General features: G+C 55.3%; 1 protein-coding gene across 1 annotated transcript in view; it reads left to right on the top strand.

The window, feature by feature from the left end:
• The window catches only part of EFNB1 (ephrin B1), a 47,312-nt gene that overhangs the window by 13,756 nt on the left and 14,554 nt on the right, over positions 1-19,002 (top strand). Inside the window, exon 2 of the mRNA XM_005488203.4 lies at positions 14,570-14,847. Within this exon, the coding sequence (XP_005488260.3) occupies positions 14,570-14,847 (278 nt within the window). The remainder of the gene's footprint in view (positions 1-14,569; positions 14,848-19,002) is intronic.

Raw genomic sequence — 19,002 nt, 5'->3', positions numbered from 1 at the left:
CGGGCTCAGCTCTTTCATTTCCTCAGGAAAAGGGCATTTTTTCACCTCCTGTTGAGTGCAGCCACGGTCCCTCCTGGTGCTCTCTGTCCCCATCACTGCCCGTGTCCTGGTGCGGAGCCCTGTGTGCGTGTCTTAACTGAACTCAGACAAGCGGAGCTCCTGTTCAGATGGTGAGAGCAGTGGCTGAAGCTCAGGAAAGGGAGATGGTTGCTTGCAGCCCATGGGTGGCCGGGAGGGCCCTGCTCCATCCCACCTTCCTCCCCCCGGGCAGCTCCCTGAAACGTTCCCCCTCCCCGGGGAGGGCGCGTGTTTGATCCTCTCCCGTGCTTTTGATCCCAGCCTTTGTCCTTGGCACCGTCTCGCAGCTCTCGCGTGTCGGTGGAGATGTGGCCTCACCGTGAGTCATCCTCCTTCCTTTCTGCTGCTGTTTTATTTTTCCCTTTTCCTTCTCCTAAGAGAGCACTTAGTAAAAGGAAGCAGCGCATTCATCCAGGAAACGGGAGCACAACAAACGCCTGCCGTTTATCCTTTCATAGGCATCTCCCTTGAGCTGTTGCTGCTGCTGAGACAGGCTGAGGAGAGAGGCAGCTGCTGGTGGGGGGCCCGGGGATGCTCCCCAGTGCATCATCCCCGGGGCCTCTGGCCCTGCCTGGCTATGGGGAGCCCTCAGGGTGTCACCTTCCCCTGTGCTGGCAGTGGGGAGCCCTTGGGGGGTCACCTTCCCCTGTGCTGGCAGCTCCTGACCCCGCCAAGGTGGGAGGAGGAGAAACGAGGACAGAGCCGCTCCCTGGAGAGAAGTCTGACAGGTTGGGGGGCTGGGAAGGGGGGCCAGGAAGGTTGGTTGGAGCTGGCATCCGTGTTCCATGCTGGCACTGGGGAGCCCAGGAGGAGCTCTGTCACTTCTCATCTCGGCCTTGTCGCCTGAGCCTGGGGCTGGGCTCGTGTCCTCCCCGCACCTCCCTGCTGCTGCCTTCACTTGTCTCACACACCGAGCTGTCAGCAGCCCAAAATTTACTGCTGGCATAAACCCATCAAAAAGCCAAACTGTTGGTCAGTAAAAATGGCAAAGCAATTGCAGGGGAACTTGTTTCTTCCTCTGACAACTTCTGAGTCAGTCCTTTAATCTCTAATCTAGGTTTATGGTCATTTTATTGAAATGCTGGGCTCTGTGGAAAACTGACATGTATGACCATCATAAACCAGGAGTTATGGGAGCCCAGAATTGCCTTGATGGTCTAAGTGTCTGCAGGAAGCATTTTTAAAATCCGTAATTGGGATTTATTGGCCATTGTGGCTCAAACTGTCAGAAGAAAATAAAATAATCAGCCTGGGATTTTTTTTTCCTCTTCGGCTTTTGAGTCTTTCCACATATTCTTAAATCTTTCAGTGCTTTGCTTCCGTGCTTAATTCTCTTGTAATGGGGGAATGTGGGTGAGAGGAGGGAGCCCAGCCCTGTGGGTGCCATGGCTCCCATCCTGGCCGTGCAGGCTACCTGTGCCCTCCTGCCTCTGTGTCCCGTCCCACGGGATGGCTGGGATCTATCAGTGTCCCACGGGATGTGGTGGTCATGGACACATGGGGGATGTGGGGACGTGGAGCAACAGGCAAGCCTGGAGGAGGCCTCTTGGCTGGTTCCTCATCTGCGGTGGCTGGTTCAATGGATCAGGAGATTTGTGGGTCGTTGAGGTGTTGCTGGAGATGGAAGTGTGTGGTGGGCTGGCACAGGGAGAAGAGACACTCCTGTGCCCTGCCAGAACCTGTGTCAATCAAAGCACCCATTGCCATGGAGTTAAAACATGCCAGCACCAGAGCTTGAGGCCAGGGGCACATTTTGTACCAGCAGCCCATCTAGGGCAGTGCCATGGAGGGGGGCTGGGCCATGCTGACACGGGCCAAACCCCACTTGGTATTTGGCAAACCTCGGGAAGGACCTTGGTGTTCCATCTCGTGTTCTTTGGTTTTGGATATGTGAACTCACTACATCTTTTGGGGTTTTTCTTCCCAGTCTGTGAGTGACTCCTGTGCTTTGCCTTATGCCTGTCTGTGTCCAGTGGGGCATGGACTCATCCAGGCTATGGATGGCTCTCCTCAGTGCTGCCATTCCCTGCCTTCTTGGTGCAGGATGCACCCGTCAGAACTCCTGCCCCTTCCCCGTTATCTGCCATTCCCAATTTTCTCTCCATTAACTTGAGACCGCAAGCAACATCCAGCAGTGCCAGGTCCAGAGTTACCCTGGAATAATCTGCTGGGCTTGATAAATATCTCTGCTTCTGTTTTGTTTAACAAATACCTCCTTTAATGGCACAGCGTTTTGTTAAGCTTCCTCGCATTATCATCCCGCTTAATCATGCAGGGTGACTTCTAAAAGTACTTTTTAAAAAAATGCCACTTTTTATCCAGGTTTTAAAATTGAAACTCATTTTTTATCCAGAGGCAGGATATAAATGAGTCTACTAAAATTAGATTAATCCTAATAAGAATGTCAGTTATCATTTCTGAATACATTAATTTTTTTTTTTTAAATTTTACATGCCTCTTTAGCTATAATTGCTGGTGTAATTTCTTACACAGACATGGTGTGTCCTCATGGTTGACAGAAATACTTAATGCAATGTCGACACCGCACTAAGTTCCAAATTAGTGCGTCGCAGACACTGCCAACGGTTTGAACTTTCTCCTTAATAAGTTAAAAAAAGAGAAAGGCAAAGAAAAAAAACACCTTACATGCAAAGAAAGACTTAAATGGATTGAGGGAGTTGGAGTGAAGTGGGATAGTTGGAAGTTAAGCTCTGTGAAGGGCTTTTCTGGGAGAGGGAAGCAGGAAAGGGATGGAGGAGCTGAGGGTCGGGGGAGATCTGGAGTCTGGTGAGGGATTTGTGTGGGTGAGTCCTGCCAGGGGCTGCAGGGCAGGATGGGGAGGACCCACAGCAGCACTGGTGCTGCTCACTTGGGGTTTTCCCAAGCCAGGATAAAGGACCCCCTCTCCTAGGGGGCACCCCAAAACCATCGCTCCAAGGTGGAGGTTGGTCTCTGCTCTCACAGCTCTGTGGGTTTGAGGATTGCTCTGTGTTGGGAACTGGGGACTAGCTGTGCCTCAGCAGGACAGACAGACACCAGCCTTGGAATGAACTCTGGCTGCATTGGTGGCATCAGCCCTCTCGGGCTCCCAGCGCGGTGGCATGGCTGGGACGTGGCCCCAGCCTGGTGGCACACACTGAGTGGGGCGAGGAGCGCTGCTGGGAACGCTGGAGCTAGCGGGATCTTGGGACAGGGCTCTGGGGGATCACATCTGGCAGCAGAGCAGGGGGGCCGGATGTGGCTGGGGGAGACTTTGGTCTCTCCTGCGGCTCTTGCCAGTTTTCTTCCATGAGTGTGGGTGGCAAGGCGGAGGATTTCGTCTCGGGGGGAGGATTGGGAACACTCCCCGTCCGCAGGCAATTGGAAACTGCTGGCGCTGGAGCGGGACAGGCTGGGTGCTCTGCCCTCCTCCTCCTCCCCAGGCCCAAGGGCTGGGTTATTTTTAGGTTTAAACATGAGCTTTGCTTAGTGCCTTGTGAAAGCTCCCTCTGGGAGTGGGAGCTGTGTGTCCTGGCAGAGTCTGGTGACATCCTTGGAGATGGAAAGGAGCACCAGTCCCGAGGTCTCTGGCTGGGTTCTGGTTCCTCTCCTCTCCCATTCCCGGCTGGAAGTTGTACATTGGATTGAAGTTCAGCTGTACATGTAAATCTGGCCTAAAAATAAAAGCAAGTACAAGCCAGATCTCTTTGTACTGGAGGAGGGATTAAAACCTGACACTCCTGTGCTGTGCTGGCCTCTCTGCTGGCCCCTCCCTCAGCTGCTGCTCTTCTCTTCAGCCTTCAGCTGGATAAACTGGGGGCAGTGGAAGGGCTGCTGAGAGGGAGCACAAGTGTGTCCCAACTCCTTCCAGTGGTGAAATCTTTAGGAAGGTCTTTTTGGTGTAAATATGGAGAAAATTTGGGCTGTTGTTCAGAACAGGACCTCACAGTAAAGAGGGGTGTGGGCAACACTGGGAAAAGGTTCTGGGGAGAAAGGGGCAGTTTCTGCCCTGCTGGGTGACATCCAGAACAGGACTGGAGGAGGAGACTGGATCCAGCTTCCCTGCAGAGCTGGCTCTCCAGGCTTTGGTGATGGCTCAGTTATGTGCAGGAGGACAAGAGAGGAGAGAACAAATGAACTTTTGAGGTCCTGTGACTCATCTTCAGCTTTTTCTCCCAGACCTAACCCAGCCCCATCCACCCCCATGGAGCAGGGCCAAAGGTCTGGAGCAGCTGAGTGCAGTGAGCCAGTGGTGGGATTGGTGTGGGAGTGAGGAACATGGGGTCACCTGGTTCAGCCTGGAGAAGGGAAGGGAAGGATCCGGGGAAACCTTGGAACCCCTTCCAGTGCTTAAAGGGCCTGTAGGACAGCTGGAGAGGGACTTTGGATGAGAGATAGGACAAGGGAGAATGGCTTCCCACTTGCCATAGGGCAGGATTAGGTGGAATTTTGGGAAGAAATTCTTCCCTCTGAGGGTGGAGAGGCCCTGGCACAGGTTGCCCAGAGAAGATGTGGCTGCCCCTGGGTCCCTGGAAGTGCCCAAGGCCAGGCTGGACAGGGGTTGGAGCACCCTGGGCTAGTGAAAGGTGTCCCTGCCCATGGCAGGGTTGGAACTGGGTGGTCATCAGGGTCCCTTCTAGCTGGGCAGCTGTGGGCAGATGTGCACATGGCCTGTGTTGGGATGGGGGTTGGGAAGCTCTTAATAACCCCCGGTGGCAGCCGAACAAGTTCCCAGTAATGACGCCAGGGCTGAGGGCTGGTGATTTGCAGCTGCCTGGGAAGATGGCGCTTCCAGACAGAGCCAGGGCTGGAATGCCAGAACTCGTTTGGCCACTCTGGGAGCCGGGGGATCAAAGGGGCCCGGAGTGAGTCAGGGCGGCGCGGTGGGGGTGACGCTGCTCCCCTGGGACCAGGGGCTGGCAGGGCTGGCGAAACCCGGGAGACCTGTCAGGGCAGGGCAGGGCATCCCACAGCTGGGATGGGGAACCCTCCGCAGGGTTTGCTCCTCCCTGCCCGGTTCCTAACATTGGGATTAATCCTTGAAACCGCAGCATTGCATCCCTGGGCTGAGCCAGAGCCCCAGGGACCTGGGTGGGTGCTCTGGAGCTGCCTCCCAGCCCTCAGTGGGATCTCCAGGGATGGAAACCCCAGCCCTGGGACACAGTGAGGGGCTTCTAGGAGCCAGGGGAAATCCAGGAGGCATTGTGGTTTCTACTGCTCCCCAGGACATGTTTGGGCTTTATTTTTCTGGTATTTCTCAGAAAAATAGGGAGGCTGGTGGCTCCTCTCCCTTGCTTTGGGGGTAGCCAGTGAAGTGAGAAGCTGAGGGATTTGGGGAGCCCTCTTGTGCCCCTTGGAATGCAGCAGCAGGAACACTCAGTTACTGTCCCGTAGAGACTCCTGGCTGCAAACTGTGTTTGTGGGGTGCCAGGGTTATGTGGGGTGTCAGGTCCTGGGGTTCAGGAAGGAAGGGGCTCTCTTCTCTCCTAAGGCCCAACTACCAGCTGTAACTTCACCTTCTGGCTCTTAGCTTTCTGTTCCTTTTTTTTCCAACTGGGCTTGAAAAGTGAGAGGTGGGAAGAGGGGGGATCTTGGAGAACACTGGGGTTTCTGTCAGGTCTGATGTGCTGAACCCCCCACCCGCCCTTCCCTGTGCCCCCAGCCCTGTGCTGGGGAGGGGGGGCTGCAATTTGCCTCCGTTCTGTCCCGCCTGGGGTTGATCTGCATGAGAATGAGCGGGGCTTGGCGGGGAGGGCTTGTCTTGGGTTCCTTGGGCATATTCCTGCTGCTTTCCCTTCCAAGTGGGCGCCCGGCCGCCGCCGCAGCCCCTGCCAAAGTAATTCTTTGCTTTGGACCGGGAGACGAAATCTCCTCCGTTTTATTTCGGAGGGGTCAGGGAAGGAGTGGGAACCCCGCTGATCCAACCGTGTTCCCTTTTAACCTGCCTCTCCCTCTCTCCCCCTCCCGGCCCCCCGTCCTCCGGATGAGCGGGGCTGTAGCCAGGGCACGAGTGGCCAAACCGAAGCCGGAAAACACACGGAGCCGAGCGGGAACATGAGCTGTTTCCGATGGATCATTTAATATCTGCAGCATCCCGGGGCTAGGACTGTGCTGCTCTTGGTGCCGTCAGGGTTTTGTGATGCCTGACGTGTGCTGGGCTCTGTCCTTCTGCCTCCGTGTTCTCCCCGTGGGTTTAAGTGGTGTTTTTTGGCATGGGGGTCAGGGTGCAGCCTCCAGCTGCCAACCTCTGTTGGGGTAGGGATTGGGGTGCGGGTAGGAGAAGGTGAGTGCCCACTGCCGCCGCCGCCCAGCCTCATTGTCTCACTTCTCTCTCCATTCCTACGCCAATTAAAGCGCCGTGTTGCCATTCATGGCCCTTATGGTTTTGTTCAGTTGTCTGTCAGCTCTTGTCAAGCCCTGTCCCCTTCCCCTCCCCCGTTTCCAAAAACAAAACCCCTGACAAACCCCCCTTTGAATCCCCTCTTACCTCACTCCCAGCGTGGGGCCCCATTGCCGGGGGATGCCGGCGGCGGCGGCGGGGAGACCGCTCCCCACGCCGCCTTTGTGGGCCGCCGCCGCCCCCCAGCCCTCGGCCTCCCGCTTCTGCCAGCATTAATTAGATAACTCGGCCCCTCTTGATTCCTCCGAGGGGAGAACGGGACGATCCGACTCCAAGGAGAAAATATGGCTTTTCTTCCTTTTTATTTTTTGGCCGAGCCCTTGGTTCCGTCGCTGCTGGAGGTGCTTATTGTGCTGGGAAATAACGGGTTTGGGGAGTGGGTGTGTGACGGGGGTGAGCCTGCGGGACTCCCGGTGTTCCTCATTCCCTGTCTGGACCCCAGGCGGGCGTGGGCGGGAGCCCGGGGTCCCCCGAGCCCACGCCAGCGGCTGCGGAGAGTGCTGCAGGTGGCAGCAGCAGCCTGCGCCAGTGCTCTGGCCCTAATTAAATCGACTCCAAAATCCCTCAATTAGCAGCAGGTTTTGTTTTCCCCCCCTTGCTAGGTTTGCACTGAGATATTTCGGGTGCAGCGTCTGAATGCATGGAGTGTGCGCGGACTTGGGAGGATGGAGCAGCACATGGCTGCTCCTGGCAGACCCGGCTGCTGTGAGGGCTGGGAGCCTTCCCTCTCCTCCTCCTTCTCTTCTTCTTCCTCCTTGGGGCATGAGGGTGGTCAGCAGCTGTTCCTGGAAGTGATGGACTGGCATCAGGATACATCCTGGCCGAGCCCACAATGAGACAAAGGGGAACATTCTCCTTTTGTGGGTGCTGCCTTTGGTGGTGGTGATCTGTCATCCTTCTTGGGGCTGTTGGGGAGTTTGGCACTTGGATACTCTCCCTGGCCATGCTGTAATTATGGGGATAGCTCTGGGAGAAAGCCCTTCCTGCAGCCCTGCCGTGGCACAGGAGGGCTGAGTCACTGGGGCCAGGGATGTTACCAGCTGTGGTGGCAGCTGCTGGCTCTGAGGTGCTGAGGTGTGGCTGGCATCCCACATCATCCATGCCAGCTTTCCTGAAGCCTGCTGACCTGTTCTCCCAGCATCCTGATGGCTGGAACCCTCCTCTGCTCTTGGCTGGTGGTAGGAGAACTGGACTGCAGGAGGGGAAAGCAGACCTGTCCACAAGCTGCAGGTTTGCAGTTGAAAACAGGATCCTGCTCCTGACTTTCTGCTTGAGAAACCCAGCAGTGGTGGGTATTTTCCTGAAAAAGTGGGCTCTCTGGTGTGTTCCCCAGATGCTGGACAATGGCTTGGTCTTCAGAGCTATGGCAGTGACTGCAGCATGTGAGCAAAGCTCACAGAGCTGCAGTGAGACATTCCCTGCATCCCACATTCCCTGAATCTCACCTTCCCTGCTTCCATGTCTGCTCAGGGTAAGCAAGGTGCTCTCTCAGCCTTCAGTGTTTGAGGCTGCTTGGGGAGAGTTATGGTCCAGTGTTGAACATGAGGCTCCTGTTTGCCAGACCTCTGTGTGAAGCACTGGAGTGGCCTCTTGGCCATTGCCAAAGCCATGGGAATCACCAGAGTCACCAGTTTCCCTGTGGAGAGGTGCTGGGAGCCACGCTGTGACTGGGGCTGGTGTTTGAGCATGGACAGACCACACTGCCTTGGGCATCACCCCCCTCTCTGGGCACAGAGGGGCAGTTTGGGTTTGTTTTCCCCCGCACTTGGTGTTTCCATCCCTTCCTCTCTGTCCCAACCCTGGTTTGACCATGACCCAGAGTCGGTCGCAGTGCGGAGCTCTCCGGGGTGTCTGTGCCAGGGGGACACTGGCTTGGGCGTCTTGTAACTTCACCTCAAAAAATGTCACCCCTGGCACCCGGACGTGTGGGGTGAGGGGTTACCAGCTTGCGAGGAGCCTCCGAGCTGGCAGAGAAGCAACAAAAGGGTTTTGGGGAGCAGCAGAGTTGTAAAATGGCATCCCAGAGCTGGGGGGGTCGGTGAGTGTTGCCATGGAGACCCGTTTATGCCTCACTGATGCGTCGTGTAAATCCGTTTGGAAACGAGAAGGGCCTTTTGTCTTTGGGAGGGTTGAATGGGCCTCATTAAACCCGAGATGAGGAAAAAAAAGGGCCTTAGAGTGTATCTGGGAGGGGGACTGGACAGGACGGCCCCGGGGGACTCAGCAGAGGCTGTTCCCTCTCCCAGGGATGGTGAGGAGCTGGGGGGGCTGGAAGGTGAAAAATATCTCCTTGAACAGCAGAGACCAAAGAAGTGGAGGAGATATGAGCTGCTTTCAGATACCTGGGATTGCTGTCTCTGTGTGGCCACCTCGGCTCCAAAAGGATAGAGCAGAAATAGAAGAGGGCTGCTGAAGGGCAAGGAAAATAATTATCCATAGATTAGCAGGGGGAAAAAAGATGGCAGGCTCTTCTAAAGGAGACTAATAATAGAGGAGCACATGAAAGGAGTGGGATCTGAGAGCGTGGGGGTTCGTGTGCTCCTATTTACCCTCTTGTGGTGATGAGCGGTGCGATGGACGAGCGAGAAGGCGACAGATACAGAGGGAGGAACCTTTTCATTCCACTTGTAATTAACTTCCTTCCACGGAGTATCTTTGTTCCCAAGAGCTGAATGGGAGTCAAACAGGAGAAAGGGGCTGTGCCTTTGTGTACTGGCACCACTTTGGGGCAGGGCTGTGGATGTTGGTGGTGTGCTGGGATCAGGTGGGCCTTTGGGATTAGGTGTAATTCCTCTTGTTTGATTGTCCTCTGCTCTGGAGAGGTGAAGTGAAGTGGGTGGGAGCTGCTCTGTCTCACTGATGTCAGGAGGAACACCTCTCCCTATGACAGGGGGTGGCTGATGTTCCCAGCTCAAGCTCTCTGAGCACCATGTGGTTGTCCCTGTCTGGTGATGCTGTTTGACCTGTGACATTCCACGTCATCCAAGTTAGATTCCAGTTTTTACTACTGACCTCTCAATTCTCTTTTTTGGTGAAAATACAGATTTAGACAAAGGCAGAGGTAGCTGAGTGTCACCAAGGGAGCTTTGGATGAGCAGTGCAAGGACTCTCCAATGGCAGGAGTGTGGCATTGGGGTCTGGAAAACGGCTCTGTGGACAGGACTAATTCTTCTGGCTGGTGGCAGAGAGTCCCCTGTGCCTGGGCATGGCTGCTGTGTCCCAGGGAAGCTTGGATGAGAGAGGCAGAGAGGGCAGGATTGGATCTGTGTGTGGCTGGGCACCAGCACATCACAGGGTTCGGGAGTGTTTTTCAGAATCCTACACCCAGTTTGAACACGGAGTTTTGGCTTCTTTACTGGATCTGGCCCTTTCCCATCCCTTCCTTGAGGAGATTCCCAGTGGGTGGGAGCTGTGATCCATCTGGAAGGACTCACATGCTCTGTTGGTGTGGAGAGCTGGGCCCATGGGGCTTCAGCTGCCCAGACACCAGGAAACCTCCCAGCTCCTGCAGGTCTCGCTCTGCCGGGCACTGTCAGCCTTCCCTGCCAGACGTACACGTCCTCCATGTAAGATCCAGTTATTTTTGGATTTCTTTGAAGCAAACAGCATTTAGCATATGTCATCTTATATGTATGTCAGCATCAGCGTTAGAACATCTTCTCCAAGGAGAAGGTTCTTGGGAAATGTTGTTCTGTTTCTGCCAAGCCTGAAATCAGGTGAGGGGCATTGTATGCTGTGGACGTGGGGAAAGGTGATGCTGCCCCAGAGATTTTGTGGTTGATGTGGTGCAAGGAATGCTTGGATCCAGGGGGAGAGCAGTTGGAAAATATGTCAACCTATTATTTAAAAAAATTGATTTTTTAAGCCGTTTTTTGGTCTTCCCTAACGAAGAGGTGAGGGACTGTTGGATTTTAAGGTTCCAGATGCAGGACACTTGTATCTGTGGGATTGCTGGGAATGTTGGCTCATCCGTGTGTTCCCACATGGAGGAGAGGTGCCTGCATGGGAGGGGGATGTGGAGGAGTGGGGTATCATTCCCAGTATAACTCCTGATCGTGCTCTGGCCAGCTTGCTTGGTTTTCCTCCTTAGCTTGTTCTTCCTCCTGTCCCAGCAAACCCTCTCTGGGATGCCTGCAGCACTGGGCCCTGGCTGAGTCCATGGCTCTTCCAGCAGGTCCCACCTGTAGCCCCCAGTCACTCCATCAGATCCTGTATTTTGGACCCCCAAGGGGAAGTGAGGGGGGCTCTGCAAGGGATTGGGGGCCCCACCAGCAGCCCCCCAACTCAGGGCACGGGAGAGGCTGCACTTTAATCCCGTCTCCCTGCTCCGGCATCCCGGCATCCTGCTGCCAACAGAGCTCCCGTTGTTTACCCAACTCAGAGGAATCGGTTTACAAGGCTCACAAATCCCCTTTTCACCTTTCCCATCAGAAAACACCTCCCGAAACAATGAGGAAATTGGACGCTGCCACCTGATCGCTCCCAAGGAACCTGCGGGGCCGGGAGCTGGGGGCCGGCAGGCGCTGGGGATGGGGACGCCTGGCTGGGATGGCCAGGTTGGTCCCCGGGCTCTGCAGGTGGCCAGCCACGGATGCCACCCAAAAATTACCTCAGAGACTTTAAGGGATGAAGCTGCCAGCCCTCTCCACCTGCTCAGCTGGCAAAAAAATACTTGTTTTAAGCTTTAGTGGCTGTAGTTAGTCATTCCCACCCCCTTGGACACCAGGAAGAATGATGCTGGGATGTTACCTGTGAGCTGGTGATGGTGCCAATCACAGGGTCCCAGAATGGTTTGGGTTGGAAGGGACCTTAAAGCTCATCCAGTTCCACCCACTGCCATGGGCAGGGACACCTTCCACTATGCAAGGTTGCTCCAAGCCCTATCCAACTTGGCCTTGGACACTTCAGGAATGGGGCAGGAATAAAGCTGGAGCCATTATCTTCCTCCTCCTGCGTGGTGGGCAAGGTATAGGAGGGTGATTCTTAATGCTGAGAGTTGTTCCAGCCTTAAGGTTGAGCTAAGTTTTAGTTTTTCTGTTTTTTTTTTTTTTCCCGTCCCACCTTAAAACAGGGAAATCAAGCTGTGTTTTCCAGAAGAACAGCAGATTCCCCCTTCCCTCCCTGAAATTACAGTGGGTTCTCTGAGGGCACGATGAATTTCCCTGTTAATTTAAGAGTTGCTCTGTTCACTCCTCCGGGTTAAGATAAATCTGAAGACATGTCCTTGTGAAGACAAGTCAAGAGTGTAATTCCTTTTTGTCTTCAACCATCCCTTGGAACTAAAATACCTTGTCTCCAGTACTGGCTGAAATCGTGTGTTCAGGCAGCATGTGACAATTTTTGGACGTTTTTTTCCTCTCCTTTTCTTGTGATAAATGTTGCTTTTCACTGTGTATTTTAAAGGAGAATTTCCCAGAGAACCAGCCTCTGGCATAGTGGGAGCTATTGTTGGTCTTCCCTAGGACGATCATCACAAGCTGTTCTTGTGACAAAGCAGAATTTTTGGGGGAAATAAAGGTCTCTGTGTGTGGTGAAAAGCTGGAAGAGCTGCGTGAGGGCTTCGAGATACATGCTTCAGGTTTATCTCCTCTCCTGCGCTGCCCAGGCTGTCATCTGGAAACGGCCCTGCTGTTAGAGAAGAGGGGAAATGGAGGAGAAAAAATTCAGGAAAATTGGAGGACACAGGGAGAATGATCTGTGTGCAGGTGGGGAACAGCAGTTGGAGGGAGCAGCGCAAAAGCTCCATGCACAGAGAAGTGGCTCTGTCTTGCTCCATGTTTGTGTGGATCTGGAAGATGTTGAGCTAGTTCCCAGAAAGCAGCTCTGTGCTTCTGGAGCTGAGACTGAGTGTTTGTGGAAAGGATTTGCCTCCTTGTTTTATCCTTGCATAAACCTAAGGTAGGCCTCAGTCCTGAAGTTCCTGAGATGAAGAGGTGCCAGCAGGATGTGGTACTGGGAGGTTCTCAGCTCCCTCAGCTGCTTCGTGGCCCCTCCCCTGCTTACAAATCCATTTGGCCTGATCCCAACAGGCTGGTGGCCCAGGGACCGGTTGGTTTGCAGGTGTTGGCCAAGGTTTTGGCCACAGAGGTGTGATAGGTCCTCCTGGTATGGAGATGAGGGTGGATAGGAGCCTTCTTCTCCTGCTCCGGCGGTGCAAGACATCTGCTTGACTTGTTTGTGGCTTCCTGTTTGGCATCTTCTGGGCAGGAGGGAGCTGGCAGGAGCAGGAGGAGGGAGCTTGAGTCACTCCAGAATCCTGTGCCAGGAAGCCTCTGACTCAGCCCAACCGTGGAGAAAGGAGTGTGGGATCCAGCTGCCTCTCGGGGTGGGAACCCGTGCAAGTGTTCACTTGCGCTGCGTGTCTGCGGCCGGGCGGGGAGGGAGGGACAGGGGCTGCTCCCGCCTCCTGCTCCCGCTCCGGCCTTGCATCAGGGCTCTGGCCGTGGGTGGGGAAGCCTTTATCGCTCCCAAGCCTTTGGAAGTGCCTGCTGGCCACTGGCCAGGTGACCTACTTGGTAGTGTGAAGCAAAGCATGGCTCACCTGATGGCAGTGCCTGGATGGAGGCGGGCTCTGCATCCCACCTGCGTCCCTAAAGACCCTCCAGGGGCCAAGTTTCCCACTGTCTCCTGGTCACCATCTGCCTGAATCATGGCTTGTACAAAATTCCCTGCAACCTCACATGGCCAAGGTGCTGCTGTGCCACTGGTACTGGGGTTGGGGTGATCCCAGCTGCCCCGTTGTGCTGCTTTGGGTACTACGGGAGCTGATGTGGAGCTGCAGCCAGGCAGGGAGGATGGACCTGTAACCCCTCTAAATCCAGCTCTGTAATGGAGCTGTGCCCGCCATCCCTGTGCCGTGCTCTGGCTGCCTGGGATGCTCCTCTGACCTGGCAAGCTGCAGGCGAGGTGCAGATGATGTCTGCATGTCTGCCCTGCTACTACAGCTGGCACTGAGCTCCAGAGCCTGTGCCGAGGGCACTTGGGGGTGCGTGGGCTTTGGCTCCGCCTGCCTGCTCCAGCCCAGCCTGTGGATCTGCTATGCTCCTGCAGCCAAGGGCCTGGTGCTGGTTCCAGCTCTGTGGCTTCTTGCTAAGACTTGCACAGAGCCACAGAGCAGGTTGGTCTTGTGTGTTTGATCTTCCTTCCATGGAGCCTGCAGCTCCAGCCGGAGCAGCTGGCTGGGGGAGAAGATATCCCAGCCCCGTCCAATCTCCGGGGTGGGCTGGCACAGGGATGGGCTGTGTCCGACAGCAGAAGGGGAAGCGTGGCTGTGCAGCCTTGGCAAAGTGCTCACTTTGCGTTTGCCGTGCCCAGAGATAACTCTGCAGGAAAATCCATTCTCACCTTATCTCCCATCAGGAACGCGTTTAGTTGCCTACATCAAAGTAGATGATCTGCTGCTTCCCTCCTTGCTGCCCTAATCCTCTCCTTCACGCTGAAAAAAACCTAATCAGTGCCTTGCCCCACCATAATGAGATCCGAATGTTAATTATCAACATCTTGCCTTCCTACCCTTCCCAATGCCCTGCCTTCCAGCCCCGAATAGCTTTCCTCCCTCCTTGCTCCTCTCCATCCGGTCCTCCCACGCTCCTGGGCACGCTGTTGAGCCTGGCTCAGTAGAAGTTGTCCTGCAGGATGCTTCCTTCCCTTCCATTTAAGGACAGGAATTCCTCAGGGAGCTGGGGCGTGGACGGGATCCCTCCCTTCACCCCATTGTCAGGACTTCTCCCTATGCCTAATTATTGCTTGTCCCTGCAGGAAGCTCCTTGCCTGGCCGTCGGGCAGAGCCGCGGCGTCTCCCAGCCCTTTGTGGGAAGACTCATTCCCAGTTGGATGCCAGGCTTGGGGCCGGGAAAGGTGCCCACCCTTATCATGGCTGGGGAGCCGGACTGACCCAAGCCAGCCCTGATTTTGTCAGCAGGAGCCTGTGCTGGCTCCATGAACAGGCTGGGATGGTGAGGGAAGAGGAGAACTTGTTTTCAGTGTCAAAACCTGTCTTACAGAGGGGGAGCAGCAGAGCTGAAGCACAAAAATGGTGTCAGAGTGGAGTGGGCTGGGCTGGTGTGGCCTCTGCTCCAGCACGTGGTAACCTCTTACCCTCCTCTCTTCCAGGTTCATGACTGGGAAGGGGCTGGTCATCTACCCAGAGATTGGGGATAAACTGGACATTATCTGCCCCAAGGCGGAGCCGTCCAAGCCTTACGAGTACTACAAGCTGTACCTGGTGAGGAAGGAGCAGGCGGATGCCTGCAGCACCGTCATGGACCCCAACGTGCTGGTGACGTGCAACCGGCCCGAGCAGGAGATCCGCTTCACCATCAAGTTCCAGGAGTTCAGCCCCAACTACATGGGCCTGGAATTCAAGCGGCAGCAGGATTACTTCATCACATGTGAGTCGCCCTCCTCTTCCTCGCTGCCAGCCCTGGCTCGGGAGGGCTCGGGCGCCTGGAGAGTGTCACCAGGCGCTTGTGTGTGACTTGGCTGGTGCAGAGAGCTGACACGGATGGAAAATATGTCCTGCTGGATGGGAGCAGGGGGAGGAATGTGTCACTGGCCGAGTGGGTCACCAGTCCCTATCTGGCTGCTGAGCTGTGTCCCCTGCCCTGCTCATGGCTGGGAGCAGGAGCACATCCCCATCTGGGGTCGGCCCCGGAGTGCTGTTGTGCCTGGAGCCTATTTTTTGCTGCCATTTTTGCTGGAAGTGTTGCAGGGTTTTGCTTTGGGACTGGGGAGAAAGAGGAATGGTGATGCTTGTCCTTATTCCTGAGTGTTGCCTCCAAGAGCAGCCCCAGCATCGGGAAGTGCTGGTGGTGTCCAGTGTGTGACATGATCAAAATGGCTGAAAAATTCTGTACACTGGCTTGTTCTGTTTGTGTCTTGGTGCACTATGGCATTTTATGGAGGGGAGAGAGAAGAGGCTGGAATTTTCTTGGAGCCTGTGGTGTGTGCGTGCAGGGGATTGCTGCACCGAAATCTATCCCCCTGTGCCTGCTCTGCTGTGGATGGAGGGGGAGCTCAGCCGTGTCTGGGCAGTGCTGCCAGCTCTCTCTTTGTCCCCTCCCCTCCCTGCCTGGCTGTCCCTGCCTGGCTGGGTGCACTGCAAAGGGCACGGTGGCCACGGCTCAGCTCCCCTAGCTGTGTGCTGTGGGCTCTGCGGCGAGCGGCTGGCACAGGGGTCACTGCCCGTGTGGGAGTGAGCTCCCAGCCCTGGGAGCCGTGTGTTCCCGGCTGGAAACAGGGTATTTTTAGCCTGGAATCTTTGGGAGGGGGCAGCAAGGCCATGGCAGGCACTGGAGACAGGGGGGCTGTGCTGTAACGTGGTGCTATAGTGAGGCTGCTGGTCTGATGTCCCCAGCGAGCCTGGCTGGGGCTGCTGGAATCTTGCTGCAGAGTAATTTGGAATAAACCTGATGCAGAGGAAGCAGCTGGGCCTGGCTCTGGCAGGTCAGCCTTGAGCCCTCATCACTTCTGTCATGGCAAATTTTGCCAGGTGATGAGAGGGGCTCACAGGGGGCTCTGTTAGCTGTGTGGCCGTGGAGATGCCAAAGTGGCTTCTGCATGGTCAGCCAGGGAAATTTCCCTAACAGGAGGGGTGACAGCAGGGACGACCTGGCACTACAACCTGCAGAGCCAGCTTGGCTCGGTGCTGGCAGCGACCGTGGGCTCTGCAGGGCTGAGTCACTGGGGCAGGGCCAGGCTCTTCCAGAGCAATGGTCACTGTCACTGTCCAGACATGGGGAGGTCTGTCCTGTGTCACTTGACAGGCACCAGCTTTGAAGCCATTTTGGGCAGGACACTGGTTCCAGTCCAGATGCCCCAGATGGGCTGGGGATGCCAAAACCCCTGGCACAACTCCCATGTAGGGTCCCATCTCCCTTAGCGCAGCTGCATCAGCCTGGTAGCTCTGGGATGGCAAAGTTCAGCCCTTCTGCCATCCTTCAGCTGATGGAAAGCTTTATTGAATATAAGCTTTGCCTGCAGTGGGCAAAAATTTGGAACAGAAGCCAAAGTGCCAGACTTGGGTCAGCCAAGTATCTTGAAGCACTTGGTCAGTGGCTCCTCTGTGTTTGGGGGTCAAGTTCAAGCACTGACATGGTCATCAAAATAATGAGGGCTGAAATTGGGGTCCTCTGAGCTACAGCCCGTGGGACTCTCAGGCTGCAAGGAGCCCTCAAAGACAAATAGGCTCCCCAAAACAAGCTCAGGAGGTGAACAAAGTACTGAGAAGAAGAAATATGGGATCCCTCTTATGGTAACCAAGTCCATCAGGAAGGTGGAGGCAGAAGGATTTACAGCCTCTGAATTACCCAAATTTTAAGGAGCTGTTTTGCATTTCACACAAAAACTGAAGCGAAAATCAACCTCCCGGAGCTTTGGGAGGTGCTTTCAGAGGCGGCCGCCGGTGCATTGCCGACTCCAAACGCGGCTCCCGCGGGGCCCCCGCAGCTTTGAGCCGGTGCCAGCTCCCCTGCACGGCTGCCAGCACACCTGGGTCACTGCAGGTGACCGGCTCCGGCTCGCTGCGGATCCAACGGGACACGCAGCCGGGATTTTGCGAAGACGGCATAGCCCAGCTTGGGAAATCCCGGCTGTGCGTCCCGTTGGATGTTGGGCTGAGCCTTTTAAACTCATTTTTTAACGTAAAATCCTGTTTATCCTCTTGTTCCCGGTTTCAGGCTGTATAGGGATGCAGCGAGCGGGGTGTTTGGAGCATCCCTGTGGGATGCCCCCCCTCTCCTCAGGGGGCCGGCAGTGCCCTCTGCCCCTGCCTTGGACCGTTTCTGACTTTAATTTCTCTTGACTCCTCCAAGCTTTGATGCGAAACCCTTCGGAGCTGGGAGCTGCCAGCTGAACTTTGGCCCCTGGGTGGGCTGAGGATGCTCCTGTGATCTGGCCATACCCTCTGCTGAGCAGCCCCAGGAGTTCTTTCTGCCAAGAAATAAAATAGCCAAAAAAACAAAGTCAAAAGTCTCCTGAGCAGACCACCCACATGTTGTCTTTCCCCCCCCCCCCCCCCCCAATTTTTCTCCCCTCCCTTTCCCCAAGCTTTGCCTGGACACACAAAAGGGTTTTTTTCTCCCTTTTCATTTCTAAGCCAGGGAAGCAACGCTGGAGCCGAGGGGAGCAGGGCGTGTGCCGCTCATCCCCCACCTTCCCCAGCGGCTGGAAAACCACCGGAGCTCGGGAGCTTCCCAGGGTCCCTCTATTCAGGACTGCTCCTTGCCATCGCTTTGGATATGCCAAGCCTTGTTTAGGGACACTTTTATCACGGAGGGACATGGCCCCAGCCCTCGGCTTAGCCATGAAAAGGCTTTTGAAAGCTGCTGTTCCCTGTCCCCATCCTCTCTGGAGCCTCACAGTGACCCCCTCCACACCAGCTCCAGGCTTTCCTTAAAAGCATCTTTGCTCCTGGGGATGGATAAGGAAAGGTGATGCTTATTTCTAAAGCTTTCCATAATGAACAAGATGCAGCAGCATCTGCCTGCAGGTCTACACTGGAGACAGAGGCTGGGGGGGCACGAGGGACTCCAGCAGGACGTGGGCACCATCCCCAGGATGAAGTGCTGAGAGGGTGAAGGAGATGGGAATTTGGAAATTGTGTGTTTTATATCATGATGTGCTATGATTACTTCCATCCCTGGGTCTCCTGGGTGTTTCCCTGCTTGCCTTTGGTGTCTTGGTGTGATTCCCTGTCCCCAGTGTCCTGTGCCCTCCCTTCAAAATACTTCCCACTGGAACAGCCTCCCCCCTGCCTGGTGCCTGCACTCCTGGGATGTCGTAGGCAGCTCCAGCCCCACCATGGCTTATCCAGCCCTGCAGGTTCAGCTCCCTCCACCTCCCCTCCTAATTCACTCCAGCTCCTAATTGCGTTTGCTGCTCCTCTTTGAACTTGCTCCAGTTTTACTATCTCTGGTAATGAGGTGCCTGGATAGAGATCCATTAATCCCCATGTCCTGGCAGCAGGGTGACGTGCGGAGGAGCTCCTGGAGTGGCTCCCTGCTATTCCAGAGCTCTGAATCAGACAATCAAAGAATCGTTTGGTTTAGAAGGAACTGTTAGATGTTGCCTAGTCCATCCCTGGAGTGTCCCATCCCTGGAAGTGTTCAAGGCCAGTTGGGATGGGGCTTGGAGCAACCTGGTGTAGCAACCTGCTCATGGCAGGGTTGGAACTGGATGGACTGCCATAGTTCCAATCTCCTTCTCTGGTTTTTGGGGCTGGTGGTGGTCCTGGCAGCTCCTTCTGTGTTCGGTAGGGTGTAGAGACCTCAGGCAAACCTCCCTCAGCCTCGGGGTGCACTCCAGGCAGCTGTTTGCAGATGTGGTGGTGGTGGTGCTGAGGTGTTCCTCCAGGTGTTCTTCCTCAGTGTCCAACCTGTCCCATGAGCCTCTTTAAAGCACAGAGCGCTTGTTTGATGACAATGCTGGAGGAAAAGCAAGGTCCTAGTAGATGTTTCCTCATAAATCCGACACATTTGCTGTTTATTGTGAGTCCTTAAGCCCTTCAATCCATTTTTGATGTAATAACGTCCGTAATCCAATCCAAC

The sequence above is a fragment of the Zonotrichia albicollis genome, chromosome 14, assembly GCF_047830755.1.
Source record: "Zonotrichia albicollis isolate bZonAlb1 chromosome 14, bZonAlb1.hap1, whole genome shotgun sequence".
Lineage (NCBI taxonomy): Eukaryota > Metazoa > Chordata > Aves > Passeriformes > Passerellidae > Zonotrichia > Zonotrichia albicollis.
The sequence above is the reverse complement of the archived record's forward strand: the minus strand, read 5'-3'. Positions and strand labels throughout refer to the sequence as shown.